Below are 14,595 nucleotides of genomic sequence, written 5' to 3' on the forward strand. Positions count from 1 at the left end.
AAACACGCGAGAGACAGGTGTGTTTGTATGTCTGTGTTTCTTGAGCTTATCGTAACGATCTAAGTTCGCGAAGTCGTTTAATCGATTTTTGATTAAATACAATCAGCCAGAGAAAGACACAAAAGAGGAAAAAAGAAAGAATAATAAACGGATATTCAAAAATACATATACAAATGCACATTACAATAGATGGCATTAAAGTGAAAAGAAGAAAAAGAAAGAAAGAAAGAAAAAAAGAAAGAAAGAAAGAAAAAGAGATAGAGAGAAAAGAAAAATTTTAGTAAACAATCAAGAATGTATATACATATTTATTGACCATGGATAGGCAATAATATATATATATATATATATATATGTATATATGATGACACGATAAAGCAAATTAAAGCAGGCCAATGAAAAAAATGAAACCACCATTACATTCCACTACTTGGCAACGTTATAAAACGAGAGACGAACAACACAAATTCTTATTGGAATTCGGACGCGTGTAATAAATTATACATTACGTATTACTTTTTTTTTGGACAGTAAGCGTGGAAGAGGCAATGAATACCCATAGAAAACCCATAAAATATCGAAATACACGATCTATATGCACGCACGCAAACACACACATATCTATGTACTTAAATTCGTCGAACACACGTCGTTTGGTACAGTTGTAGACGAAATAAAAAAAAATAGAAAAGATCAAATAAAAAAATATATAAAAAGAAAATAATAATGTTCTAACGCGTTCTAAGAGAAACATAGAACGGAGATAGAATGCTAGAAGGAGATGGGAACGTGGGAAGGAGGGGGAGAAGAGGAATGGAGAGGGAAGAGGTGGAAGTCGACGTTATCGATCAACCAATTAAAACTAGCTACGAGCATGATAACGAAAGTCCCAATTTTCGCGAACTTCAATAACTCGTATTATGTACATTCGTCTTCGTTTGCCATTTAATTCAAGAGCAATATATCGAATTCTAAATATGTATGTATGTTGTATGTATATATGTATGTATATATATATATATATATTTTTACATATGTATTTTTAGATCTTATGCATTAAAAAAAAAAAAACTTGTTAGTAAGTTAACGCAGTTTCTCGAATTTATATATATACACGTTATATATATAAAAGAATTATAAATAGATATATGATCTATATATATATTTAACATATGTATTAAAACATATATATATATATATATATATATACGAAATATGAATAATAATAATATATTTACATATATATACGAAAAGAAGGAGGTTGCACACGCAAGTATAGGTTAATCGTTCAGCACGAGCGAACGAACAGCTAATGGAGGACAAAACTCGTGGCACGATCGTTTGCTGCTGTAACTCACGTCTTTACTATTACTATACTCGATTGACGACGATGATATCGATGATTATAATTATCATTATGGATTAGAACGCGACGTGAAATCGAGATCACCTTCCATTAAAAAATGTATTCGAAGAAACGTATTGAAACGTGTAAAGAAATATATAAAAAAGAAAAAACAATCGAGGATCGCGAATCGATCGTAATTCGATAGACGAAAGTCGATCGTCGTACGATCGAGACGCATTCGATGCATTCTCTCTCTCTCCCTCTCTCTCTCTCTCTCTCTTTCTCTCTCTCACCTATTTATCTTTCTCTTACTGTAGCACGTCTATCTGTCTGTCTATTTGTCTGTCTGTCTATCTCTGTCTCTATCTATCTCTATCTCTCTCTCTCGCTCTTTCTCTTCGCCTTTCTCTTTTTCTCCTTCCTCGTCTCGCACGAATGTTTTTAGGAGCGTGTATATCTCCGATTAATAATAAATAAAAACGAGTTAGATATGTATATATAAAAGACTTTGGTCGAATAGGTTACTTTCCTTTTGTGTTGAAAGAAAAATGTTAAAAAATTTCAACATATATATATATATATATTATCAAACGCATATTGTGTGCATGTCGTTTTATGTATATATGTACATATGTATGTAACGTAAAAAAGATAGAAAGAGAGAGTAGGATCGTCTTGAAAAGTCCTCCCTCTCTCTCTGTCTCTCTCTCTTTTTCCACACATTCGAATCTATTTTTCGAACAAAGAAGAACCGGCAGGCTATGGGATTCACTGTGTAAACACGGAATCCTTTATTCGTAGTTGCATGGTACACACAACACCAATCCGAACCTATTTCCTTCAACATACATATATACATATACATATTACATATAATATATATATATATATATACGCGATAACGTGATAACGAGTACGATTTAATAAAAAAAAAAAAGAAAAGAAAAAGAGAGATAGATCGATAGAAAGATAGGAAAAGAAAGGAGAAAGTGAGTTTTAGGTTAAATGTCGAACATATAAAAAAGTAAAGAGAAGAAAAAAGAAGAGAAGAGAAAAGAAAAGAAAAGAGAAAGAAGTAAAAGAAAGTAAAAAAAAAATTCAACGCGTAGTTCGCGTTACGATGGAAAAACCAACTTTTCTTCGTGTCGTTTCAACGCACACATGCGTTTGAAGTTCGCGTTGTTCCGTTCTTTGATACTTCAGAACGATCGAATGGAGAAAATGGAGAAAGGGAAACAGAGAGAGAGAGAGAGAGAAAGAGAGAGAGAGAGAAGAAAAGAGAGAAAAAGAAACACAGAGAGAGAGAGAGAGAGAAAGAAAAAGAGAACGTTTGAAAAGAGACGTCGACGTGGATCAGGTGAGATAACGCGTTCGACGATTAAAGTGTCACTCTCGTCGAAAGGTAAACGTCGATCGTCGTAGCACGAAAGAAATCGAAGGTCGATCGTTCTGAGACTGGTCTACGATCTTGAGGGAAGAAGTAAAGAAAGAGAGAAAGAGAAAAAGAAAGAAGGAAGGAAGGAAGGAAGGAGACGCATCGTCATACATACATATAGCCGTCGTCTGGATTTGTCTCGTCATCTTCCGACGTCTCTCTTTCGAATTTCGAGAGCTTTTCCAAACGTCGTTCGTTTCGAACGTTTTCCATGAATAATTGTCATAAGGGAAATAATACATACTTATAATATATATCTGTGTATATATATACGATATATATATATATACATGATCATTCCTTTGTGATACGTACCTCTTCGATTAAACGGCCGGACCCGAACGGCGACCTTTATCTTATCCGTGGCCATTTCGTGTATATGTTATATGTATATATGTATGATGTACGTATGTATGTATGTGTGGTGCGTGCAGTGTCGCGCGCTGTCTGCTGCTGCTTGTGTATGTACGTGTATATGTCTGTCTGTCTGTATGTGTGTGTCGTGTGTGTGTATGTGTGGTAGTGTTTTCACACCGGTAACAACGCGCACACCGTATAAACTGATCACGAGGAACGGCTCGTTTCAGCTAACCCGCGCACAATTTAGAATTTTTCACAGGAACCTCATAACGCTAGATTATCTTCAACCCATACCGCGAACCTTTCATCTTTCAAACGGCACTACGTCTCACCGAGCCCATGACACACTTCGCCATATTGCTATCGTAGCTCGTCCGTGCACCGCCGGACGACGATGATCGTCCTCCTCCTATCGAGTGAACGTATTTCCGAGAACTGCCGCTAGGAACGCTCGCGACGCTTCGACGCGGCCTTCGTCGTCTACCGTCGTTCCCCCACGGCTCGACTCGACTTCGTTCGCCTCGACTCGGCTTTACTCGGCTCGACTCGGCTCCGCTTCGACTTTGCCTTCTCTGACGTCACTTCGTCGAGCTACGCGCACGCCATCTCGACCGACGTAATATCCATCGTACCGACCGTGTTAACCTCTTGACCGATCGATACCTCGACGATCGAATTTAGCGCCAACTTTCGAACGCTCTTCATGTTTATTTTATCCTTTGTTTTCTCTTTATCTTTCTTTATCTCGCTCGTTATATTGTCTTCACGTACAAACACAATCTTCTTCTTTTTTTCCTTTGTCCTTAGTTCGTAAGAATAATTCGAAACGTAATTAAACACGCAATCGATGTAATTTTTTACTCGATAGTTAGAAAATATAACTTATCACGCAATATTAGTAATTATATCGTGTATACATATATATATGTATATGTATATATATATATATATATATAACTATTGTTGTTAACGTTAAATGAATTACGAAATGTTCGTTTCCGGGTATAAAATGTAACGATCACGCTTATTGAAAAGAAAAAAAATGGCGAATCGCCGCATTGCTACCACTATCAAAACAATTAAGGATTGAAATCGAATGTATACCACGTGTTATGGATTTTGTGCGTATATTTGAATTAGATTCTATATTTTTTTTGTGATCATTTGTCAACGATAAATAATATTTATATTTAATCTCTCAAATACGTGCCAACAATTTTATATATACGAGTAAGTAATAAATATATATTTTAGCGCTCGATTTAAAAACATTACGCGGGAAGTGTAATCCATTCCGATTATCTTTTGTTTTAATTTCTGAGCGATTAATAATTGTTCGATTTTGTTGGTTAGGATTGAGGAAACGTTTCTTTTTTTTTTCTTCGTTTGTACTTGTCACATTTCTTGGATTTGCACGAAAGAAGAAACAAGTAGGACGAAATAAGGTTATATATTTTTATGTTTGGCGGCATATCGAACAAATTAACTTTTTCTATATATAGTATTATTATTTTTATATCGTTTTATCTAAAAGTATGTCTCATATATACATATATGAGATATAATAGTGATGTGCGATAAATATAATATTGAGAACGAGGAAAAAGAGAACTTGATAATTTAGGATTTGAAACAACATTTCCAAAATGATTATTAAATTTAAAAAAATAATAAATTGTTCCTCGGAACATCCATCTTATCCTGCTAGTAATCTGTTGGATCATCGTAAAAATATCTCATGGAGATGCGCTAAACCTGGAGAAATGCTAGCAAGTATTATCTTTCAATTGAATGAATCTTCTATAATAACAGGTATTGATATTGGTAATTATCGTTCTTGCGTTGTTATTGTCACTGCATCAACATTATTGGAACCCGATACCTGGATACCTGTCGTACAACACCAATTTATGACAAACGACGAAGCTGCTAATGGTAAATTTAAAGATCAAGTACAATTATTCACAAAAAGAGATCTAAATCCTGATATATTGAAAACAAAATTTGATCGGATTAAAGTTACTTGTATGCAGTCTGCGAACTTAAGGGAATTGTTCGGTCTAATGTTTTTCATAGCAAAAACAGAAGTTATTATAGACTTAGGGATTGATGTTTTTGGTCGCTTTAAATTAAAACAGAAAGATCAAAATAATGAGAAGACAGATATAGACAAATTTAAAGAGAAATGTCTCAAGATGATAAATAATAAAACAAAACCAGATCCTATGGGTGATTTACTTAAAAAGGTAAAAGAAAGTGGTATGTTAGCTTTCTCGAAACGCCAAGAAGAGGAGAGAGAGCCTATGAAAAGACCTTTGTTAGAAAAATTGGAAGCTGGAAAAGCTGATGAAGTATTTGGAAAGCAAAATAAAGTTTCTGATAATACTATAAATAAAAATACATTGACTACGGATGTAGCAATAGCTAATGCTACAGGAATAAAGGATAAACAAAATGAAAATGTTAAGCGTACGTTAGAAAAATCGGAAGCTGGAAAAGCTGACGAAGTATTTGGAAAGCGAAATAAAGTTTCTGATAATACTATAAATAAAAATACATTGACTACGGATGTAGCAATAGCTAATGCTACAGGAATAAAGGATAAACAAAACGAAAATGTTAAGCGTACGTTAGAAAAATTGGAAGCTGGAAAAGCTGACGAAGTATTTGGAAAGCAAAATAAAGCTTCTGATAATACTATAAATAAAAATACATTGATTACGGATGTAGTAATAATTAATGCTACAGGAATAAAGGATAAACAAAATGAAAATGTTAAGCGTACGTTAGAAAAATTGGAGGCTGGAAAAGCTGACGAAGTATTTGGAAAGCGAAATAAAGTTTCTGATAATACTATAAATAAAAATACATTGACTACGGATGTAGCAATAGCTAATGCTACAGGAATAAAGGATAAACAAAATGAAAATGTTAAGCGTACTCCATTTGGAGATGTTGTGCCATCATCGACTCAAAAAAAAGATAAAACCGATTTTAAAAATGGTAATTGTAACGTCGAGTCAAAAAAACGTTCTTTGACTTTGGAGGAAAAAGATGAAAATAAAAAAATTAAAAAAGAATGTCCAAGATGTTCTAACAAATCAGACGATAAATCATGTTTCATGTGTGGACGTTTGCCGCAACCCAAACCACTTCCTTCTACCACTAAAGTCAAAAAAAATAAATCAAAGAAATTATTTAAAGAACTCCTTCGAGGTATCAGCTTTTCTCTTAGCGGATATGTTAATCCACAAAGAGATGAAATTAGAAAGAAAGCACTTTCAATGGGGGCCAGATATATTGGTATTCCAAGCGAGTCGAATGCATGTAGTCATTTGATTTGCGCCTTTAGGAATACACCGAAATATTTACAATTAAGGAATTACTCTAAAATTGTATCGCATATGTTCATTGAAGACTGCTATAATAAGAGAAAAAGGTATTTACAAAAACATATTGTATATATTATTTATTTATCTTATAAATAAATATTGTTAATTATAGATTCCCATGGAGAAGATATGCTTTGGATAACAAGGAAAAAAAGAAACCTGAAAGTGAAGATGAAATCGAGGCTTATGCATCTCCCGAAGAAACGCCTAATCCATTCGAAGAAGATACAGATTCTGAGACGTATTATTAACAAAATAAGCAATCTCTTTTTTGATAAGAAAATATTAAAAATAACAATACTTTTATTTTTTATTTTATCGTTATATACATAAAAAAAAAACAGTCTTTTTTTATTTTGACAAAGAAAATAATTCTTATTTTATTTAGTATTTTATAAAGTTATTTGTCCTTTATTGAAGTAATAAAAGTTCTTATTCTATGTGCATTTGAAACTTTTGTCTATTATTATATTACATATTTTCATGAAAAGTTGCATAGTCAAATAATTCTAAAATGATTAAAAAATATATAGAAAAAAATGTGTGTGTGTACGTGATGTGTGCGTATGCGTGTACGTGTACATGTGTATGTATCATAATAGATCACTAGATGTTTGATGTTTTTATTATGAAGACTTCAGCGCTATCTAACAATCAAACGTTTAAATTATATTGCATGTTGTGTATATATATATGTGTGTATGTATATATGTAAAAACAAGTTCATAATTTTATAAAAAATAAAATAATTAAACGAATTAAATAATTATTAAGAAAATCACGATGTTCGCACGTCGAAATTCCCTCGATAGACTAAATTTGTTATTCATCATAATAAACTGCACGTCTCTAACCATTTGTTATTATTTATATCATTAGCGATGTCTTAATGTATTCGAAGTACATTTTTTGTTCGTAATATAACCTCACCTTAGAATTATTTTCAAATAATTCATTTATTGAACACATCTTTCTAAAATTGTCCAAATATTTTTTTCTTTTTTTTTTTTTTGTTTTGTTTTTATCTTTCGATCAAGATTATTGCGTATTGTTGGAATAATCTATGGATTAATCGACAATAAATCATAATTAAAAAAATGATAATAAAATTGATGTCACAAATATTTTTCTTTCGTAAAGAAAAAAGAAAATATTTGTCGTTCGATCGATAGGAAATTTATAGTTTTAAGGTTGGCAACACATTCAGTGAAAGTTTGTCATTCGAGTGAATTCACTCGGAAGCCTAGATTTTGTTTTATAATTTGCGGATTGCAGTAACCTGTGGTGTATCATGAACAATGGTGGGGTGTTTCATAACCTTGTCGACGTACTCGTTATACCTTTAATAGACAGTATGACTGAAATTATCTATAGTTGCAAGTCAGGGACGTTATAACGAATTTAAAAATAATTTTAGATCCAATTGAGAAATTTTTAAATATATTAGTAGTACTGTTTTATAAGTAATCCAAGGAATGGCGTTAGTACGTAAATTTCATCAACTGTCAAAGTCAATTTTAATTTTAAATTCAACGTCCGTAAAATCTGTAAAAAATATTCCAGTAGCTTCATTCGTACGAACATCGTCAACGTCTCAACCGCTTTCAGAAAAACAAGAGTAAGTTAATAAACGTTGTATTCGTATAGAATCTATTTTCTTCAATGAAATACTCGTATTAATTTTAATGATGTATTTCAGAGTAAATATAACATTCGTTAGAGCTAGCGGTGAAAGGATAAAAGCGAAAGGCAAAGTGGGAGATACGATTTTGGATATAGTCGTAAATAACGAAGTTGATTTGGATGGTTATGGTAGGTGATATCTAATATTTCTCTCTCTCTCTTTTTTTTTAAACAGCTTTACCAAAAATAATATACTAATTTAACAATTATTTTTATATATAGGTGCTTGCGAAGGAACACTAACTTGTAGTACTTGTCATTTAATTTTTCCTAAGGAAGTGTATGATAGTCTACCTGATAAACCTACAGACGAAGAATTAGATATGCTTGACCTAGCATATGACTTAACCGATACGTATGTTATTGATATTTTTTTTAATTTAAAAAAAAATAATTATAATTTAAAATGTGTATATATATATATATAAATCTTAAAAAAATAACATATGTATATATATATGTGTGTGTGTTCTTAAGGTTCAGATCTTTACTATTTCCATATGTTACATATATTCATGACTTCTTCGAAGTCATTTCCATGTGTCGCTTGTGAATTTAACTCGGTCATCGAAAGTACTTCATATTTGAAATTTAAAATAACATGATCTTGGATATCTCTCAGACAAATTTTACAGTCAATTTTAAAGTTATTTGAATAGTACTAATATGAATTGATTTTGTGCTAATGGTAAATATATTTCTTTATAGATCCAGATTAGGGTGTCAGATAGTCATGACAAAAGAATTAGATGGCATTGAAGTGAAGGTTCCAACCACGATCAATGATGCACGAGCCTGATGTGGTTGATTCGTAGTTCCATTGTGTCCATATGAAGTAAATCAATAGAAACGCCAATAATACCAAATGTGGATGCTCTTTATAGATAGTAAAACTATATATATATATATATATATCCTTCATACTACATTGATACAAATTAATTTGAGCACAAATGTAATATTATGTATATACTGGTAAAAAAAGATTTATATAATCTTTCGTAAAATCTATAAATATTTTATACATAGCTAAAAATAATTAAAAAAAAAGGGAAAAAAAAATGAAGAGAAAAGAAACAAATATTTTATGATAGTTTTTTAATCGGTTTGAATTCACTCCAGTGTGGATTCATTTTAATAAAATCTTCTATTTTAACAAAATATTTATCATATAATAATGAAAAGTGCAATAGTTTTTATATTACAATAAATGTGTAATATTTATTAAATGTTTTACGTTGAATTAATTAATTTTGTTCATATATATATATACATTAGTTACTGTTAGTAAATATAGTAAAAAATTGTATAGCAAAAAATGTATATTGTTTTATGGGTATCTTTCTTATGTGATTGATAATAATTTCTCACTGTATTCATGTTAATTAAACAATTATTCCAATTATGTAATGAAAAAAAAATAGTTTCAAAGATTTTAATTAAGTTTGTCATATATGTGCCCAAAGTGCCATTGCTAAATAAGTAATCAAAATGATCTTGTTAAATGATATTTTTATACATATCCTGAAATAAAATAAATTAATAACGTTATTAAAACAGATTGAAAAGAAAAAAACCATGATAATGATGTTATATTCTAATAAATAATTAGAAAAAAAAAGATCATACGTGAATTAATAATACCTATAAATCCAAAGTAGATAAGAGAAAATAAAAAAGAATTATTTCTATCTTAGATTTATACTTTATTAATATTCTAGTTAAAATATTTTCAACTAATTGTTTCACTTGACATGCTCAGAATAATTTATTTCTCTTTAGAAAGGTACATAACCAAATATATCCACGATATCGATATTATTACATCGGTAGTAGTACATAAAGCTAAAACACTTTTGTACTATTGAATATTACATGTGGACCCAACGAATAATTTACTTGTGCATTATCGCACACTATATGTAAATGAATTATTGCTACACTACTTACAAACATGGTAAAAATTAGACATTATATTAATGTATATAATTTACATATTTTCATTTTCTTACCCTGCCCATTTCAAAATCACTACCTCTAGAATGTGTGAGATATTATATATATATATATGTATATATATATATATATATATATATATATATATATATATATATATTTCTTTATCTATTTACACGTATGATAAATTGAGATTTTGCTTAACTTTCGTCAAACTTTAAATTTTACCATTTTATTATGAACAGATAATAAAAATCTATAGTTTCCAATTTAACATATATACTTTAACGTATTATCTCATAATTAAAAACGGTATACTTATATATACACGTTAGCAAATGCAACTTTTGTTATTAAGTCAGTCACAAGGTATAATTTCATCTACAATTATGCGTATTTAATTTTATTTAGATATTGTTTCTTCGCTCGACGACTCGTTAGCCTGAAGATTTATATTTCTGAATATAAATTTTTCACTTCAGTCTATCACTCACAAGCACGTGTGGTGAAGCCCTGTTTTTTTTTCATATTCGAATACTAACTTCTATAATTTAATTAAACGACAATAAAGAAATAAAATCGTAAATATTTCAATAGAATTTAGATTGGTATTATCATTATCATTATCATTATCATTACCATTATTATTATTATTATTATTGTTATTATTATTATTTTTTTTTTCTATTCTGTCATCAACAACAATAACTGTTCTAATAAAATCTTCAATGAGATTATCGGTCAACTTGGTTTTAAAAACGATGAAAGTATATTGATTTATAAATTTCCCTAAAAAAAAAGAAAAAAAAACTGTCATAATAATAATAATAATCATTATCATATATCAGATTTTGCATCGAGGGTTACTCTTCTTCACCCTTCCCCCTTTGCCTTCTGATTTTGTAACGAATAAAAAAAAAAAAAAAATACTTAATCGCGCAGTCAAGCGATAGTCAGAATTCTAAGGTCTAAGCCTTTCTCATTAACGAAAGTGACCTAGGACTAGAGGTTTTACTAAACACAAGTAAAGAAAAAAAGAACATGGCAAGATGTACATACCTACATTACACATGTATGCGTCTCACCTTTCCAAACTGCACGAGCATTTTTCTTTTTACATTTGTTTTTTCTCTTTCTCTCTCTTCAACATATCATCGTTCGTATATAATATAAATAACGAGCGATGCCTCGATTAACACTCACTCTCGTATTTTTACACAACACCCTCCATTTTATCTCTTCGAACGAAACGAATTAATATTTGTTTTGACGAAACAAAAACAAACTTCTTCTTTTTATCGAATTGACAGTTCGACAGGTCACAATGACTTTTTTTTTCTTTCTTTCTTTCTTTTTTCATTTCTTTTCCTTAAGTTAACACATAACTTAATTATACACTACGATTCGTAAAAGTTACAAAATGGATTGTATAAAGTTGCACGTGCGCTATGCAACAGGTGTTTCTACGGCAATACCCGTTGACTCTCTCAAAAACTTATAAATTATACAAAAATATAAATGAATCAAAGTATACCATATATCTTCTATTTAGATTAGACGCAGTTTTCTCGTGAAAAGAATCTTTCGTTGATCGTGATTGAACGGAGAAAGAAAATAAAAAATTAAAAAATTAAAAAAAAAAAAAGGACCGGACATTTCTAAGAGAATCTAATTTCTTGAATAAATGCACGTTATGTATGTATGTATATAATATGTTATCTTACGAAGATGAGGTAAGGTAAAGATCATTTTTAAATAATCGAACTGATAACGCTAGTTCGATTTGTAAATTCATTTTATATTACGACAAATAGCATTGAATTTTTTAATGATCCCACGAGTGACTATAATAAACTTAACGTTTATCACGGTGGTGTTCGTGTGTAATGATAATCTACATGATAAACGACCAAACGATTTTATTTATACTGGTTGATAATGTTTTTCTTTTCTTTTTCTTTCTCTTTTTCTTTTTTTTCTCTTTCTTTCATTTCTTTTCTTCCTTGGAATAAATCGAACAGTCTTCTACTTCGCCGTGGTGCCAGCACCAACGCGAAAACGACAAAGAGATTAAAACGATGTTTCTATCGCACAAACGTGATACGAAGCAAAAGAGACACTAAAAACTCTTTTCTCGATAAGATAAACCACTGTACAAGGTGAACTTCTCTTTCCATAAGAAAAAAGAAAAGAAAAGGAAAGAAAAAAAAAAGAGAATAAATAAAAACAACGGATTTTAATCGCATTTTGCGAATTCCAAAAATGATAGACGCGACGTATCAATGAGACATACGTAAATCAGGTACCAGCTGAATCGAAACTTAAAATAGTGTTTTAAGTTTTGTTGTCGCTTCTTTTCTTATATCTTTTCTATTTTTTTTTCTTTTCTTTCTTTTCTGTTCTCCTCTCTTTTCTTCTTCTTCCTCTTTAATTATTCTCCACGATAAACGAATATTAATCGTAAACGCATAATACGTAAAATTAGGTACTTACATAAGTAAATACATGGATACATACATACATACATAGATAGAACTTACATACATACATACATACATACATACAAAGGTTGTCTTTTACAATAGAAAAGAGAAATTCACGTAGGTCGACTCTTATAGAAGCTTAACAAAAAAAAAAAAAAAAAAAAAAAAAAAGAAAGAAAAGAAAAGAGACGATATACGATATCAGTCAGATATAATTTTTAGGTGTTTCCTAATCGAAAAAGACACCTTTCATCGCACCTACGTATATCCAACGATGTTAGTTTTAAACGAACAAACAAACAAACCAACCAACAAACAAACAAGAAAGAAGAAGAAGAAGAAGATTCCAAAAAATCGTTTCGAATGGAGGGAGGGATTAATCCCTTCCAAGTCTCGATTGTTTACACGAGCGTGGAGAGTTCATGAGGACTGTTGGTGTTGGCAGCACTGCTAAGATCTAACGTAGCTGCTGGTAAGCCAGGACTTACGCTACCACTAGCCTCCCTCGTCAAATGAGACCTATTGAATTTATTGCTTGGACTCGGTGGTGACCTGTCACCAGGAGTCGTAGGTGGTGTTACGACGTTACGATTCGTACCGGTGACATTTAAAAGGCTGTGCGTAGATGCGAGCGGAGCATTCGTCGACGACAACAACAAGGGCGGTGACATCGGCGACGACATGTGTCGATGATGATGATGATGATGATGATGATGCTGTTGCTGCAACTGTTGCTGCTGTTGTTGTTGCTGTTGCTGATGCTGTTGCTGCTGCTGTTGTTGTTGATGATACTGCGAGCCACGATTATTACCAGCATTGTTATGGACCAAGGTTGTATTAGAATTCGTTCCCGTCAGAGAACCGATTTTTGGTGCGCATCCTCCGCTGTGATAAATACTCGGCCGTAATTGATGCTGTTGCTGGTGGTGGTGGTGCTGCTGTTGATGCAGCTGGTATTGCTGTTGTTGTAGATGCGATTGATGATGATGATGATGATGATGATTATGATTATTATTATTATTATTATTATTATTATTATTATTATTATTTTGCTGTAATTGCTGTAGTTGCTGACGTTGCAGTTGAGCCGCCGCTTCGCACTGTTCGCGAGCTAGTGCCTTCACCGCGTTCGTCTTCTCCTGAAATATTATAATAAATGTTTTTAATAAAGTATATTCGTACACTCGTACGTATGTATATTTATTTATTTAGGACACATAGATTACGGTTATCAAAAGCTGGACACAATGAAAGACGATATAATGGATCCCACCTATCGGTGGGAACTTTTAAGGCGACACGTCAAAGGCGACATTAAATTTAATTACTCGATATCCCCCATCCCCCTATTCCCACCCCCTCGTTTATACCTAAGTAGGTATGTTACCGAAAGCTATAGTAACGTAGATTGTAAAAGAAAATTATTATGAAAGAAACCTCCCGGCTGTTTTAATGGTACGGCATTAAGTGATACGAATTTACGAGCGAATTAATCGCCATAATGGACCGTAAACGGGAATGTATTGAAACGTTAAATTATCAACATAAATTTCCGGATACTCTTTTGGTGGCTCACTTTACCGTATATACGTAATGTATATATATATATATATATACATACATACATATATATATATTTTACAAGTATAGATATATCTACGTACGTATGTACGTATTATAAGTACGTTGTCATACGATCGAATATTTTCTTTTGTCAACGTTTTCCTTTTCTTTTCCCTTACGATGTTCCAAAAAAAGGAATAATAAAATAAAAAAAAAAAAAAGACAAAAAATTTCGCGGAAACTGCAACTTCCTTTTTCTTTTTTTTCTTTGTCCCTTTTTATGTAATTTCGATCTCAACAACAAAAGAAGAAAATCGTCTGTTTATCTCTTTTCACTTAAGGATTCAAGTTCAACGTTCGGCATATTATGTAAAG

The 14,595-nt window shown here is 31.4% G+C and overlaps 4 protein-coding genes across 14 annotated transcripts in view; 2 read left to right on the forward strand and 2 right to left on the reverse strand.

Annotated features, from left to right (window-relative positions):
* The window catches only part of LOC127071538 (kinesin-like protein KIF13B), a 114,633-nt gene extending 110,801 nt beyond the window's left edge, over window positions 1-3,832 (reverse strand). For 3 of the 7 annotated variants that reach the window (XM_051010907.1, XM_051010908.1, XM_051010910.1), the window contains exon 1: window positions 3,099-3,830. In XM_051010907.1, the coding sequence (XP_050866864.1) occupies window positions 3,099-3,153 (55 nt within the window). In that variant the 5' untranslated portion in view covers window positions 3,154-3,830. Of the gene's footprint in view, window positions 1-3,098 lie in introns of all 7 variants that reach the window. The other 4 variants (XM_051010909.1, XM_051010912.1, XM_051010906.1 and 1 more) reach the window with 3 other exon arrangements.
* Window positions 3,833-4,112: 280 nt separating this feature from the next.
* LOC127071543 (DNA repair protein XRCC1) lies at window positions 4,113-6,988 on the forward strand. 2 transcript variants are annotated; one of them, XM_051010924.1, is made up of 3 exons: window positions 4,113-4,373; window positions 4,497-6,582; window positions 6,648-6,988. In XM_051010924.1, the coding sequence occupies exons 2-3, from the start codon at window positions 4,790-4,792 to the stop codon at window positions 6,784-6,786; spliced, it is 1,932 nt and encodes a 643-aa protein (XP_050866881.1). In that variant the 5' UTR covers window positions 4,113-4,373; window positions 4,497-4,789; the 3' UTR covers window positions 6,787-6,988. The 2 variants fall into 2 exon arrangements, with proteins under 2 accessions (XP_050866881.1, XP_050866882.1); XM_051010925.1 differs by having other exon boundaries at window positions 4,852-6,582.
* Window positions 6,989-7,779: 791 nt separating this feature from the next.
* LOC127071549 (adrenodoxin-like protein 2, mitochondrial) lies at window positions 7,780-10,211 on the forward strand. The gene is made up of 4 exons (XM_051010935.1): window positions 7,780-8,153; window positions 8,235-8,347; window positions 8,441-8,573; window positions 8,927-10,211. The coding sequence occupies exons 1-4, from the start codon at window positions 8,011-8,013 to the stop codon at window positions 9,015-9,017; spliced, it is 480 nt and encodes a 159-aa protein (XP_050866892.1). The 5' UTR covers window positions 7,780-8,010; the 3' UTR covers window positions 9,018-10,211.
* LOC127071542 (myb-like protein Q) overlaps window positions 9,959-14,595 on the reverse strand; it is a 38,703-nt gene continuing 34,066 nt past the window's right edge. For all 4 annotated transcript variants that reach the window (XM_051010920.1, XM_051010923.1, XM_051010921.1 and 1 more), the window contains exon 5: window positions 9,959-13,796. In XM_051010920.1, the coding sequence (XP_050866877.1) occupies window positions 13,059-13,796 (738 nt within the window). In that variant the 3' untranslated portion in view covers window positions 9,959-13,058. The remainder of the gene's footprint in view (window positions 13,797-14,595) is intronic.

Source organism: Vespula vulgaris, chromosome 22 (genome assembly GCF_905475345.1).
Source record: "Vespula vulgaris chromosome 22, iyVesVulg1.1, whole genome shotgun sequence".
Lineage (NCBI taxonomy): Eukaryota > Metazoa > Arthropoda > Insecta > Hymenoptera > Vespidae > Vespula > Vespula vulgaris.

Excerpts from the sequence above, each read along its gene's own strand:
- LOC127071549 (XM_051010935.1), top strand. The coding sequence starts at position 8,011 with ATGGCGTTAGTACGTAAATTTCATCAACTGTCAAAGTCAATTTTAATT. Across the intron at positions 8,348-8,440 it reads AGTTGATTTGGATGGTTATG|GTGCTTGCGAAGGAACACTA; the intron begins GTAGGTGATATC and ends TTTTATATATAG. Across the intron at positions 8,574-8,926 it reads GCATATGACTTAACCGATAC|ATCCAGATTAGGGTGTCAGA; the intron begins GTATGTTATTGA and ends ATTTCTTTATAG.
- LOC127071543 (XM_051010924.1), top strand. The coding sequence starts at position 4,790 with ATGATTATTAAATTTAAAAAAATAATAAATTGTTCCTCGGAACATCCA. Across the intron at positions 6,583-6,647 it reads TGCTATAATAAGAGAAAAAG|ATTCCCATGGAGAAGATATG; the intron begins GTATTTACAAAA and ends TGTTAATTATAG.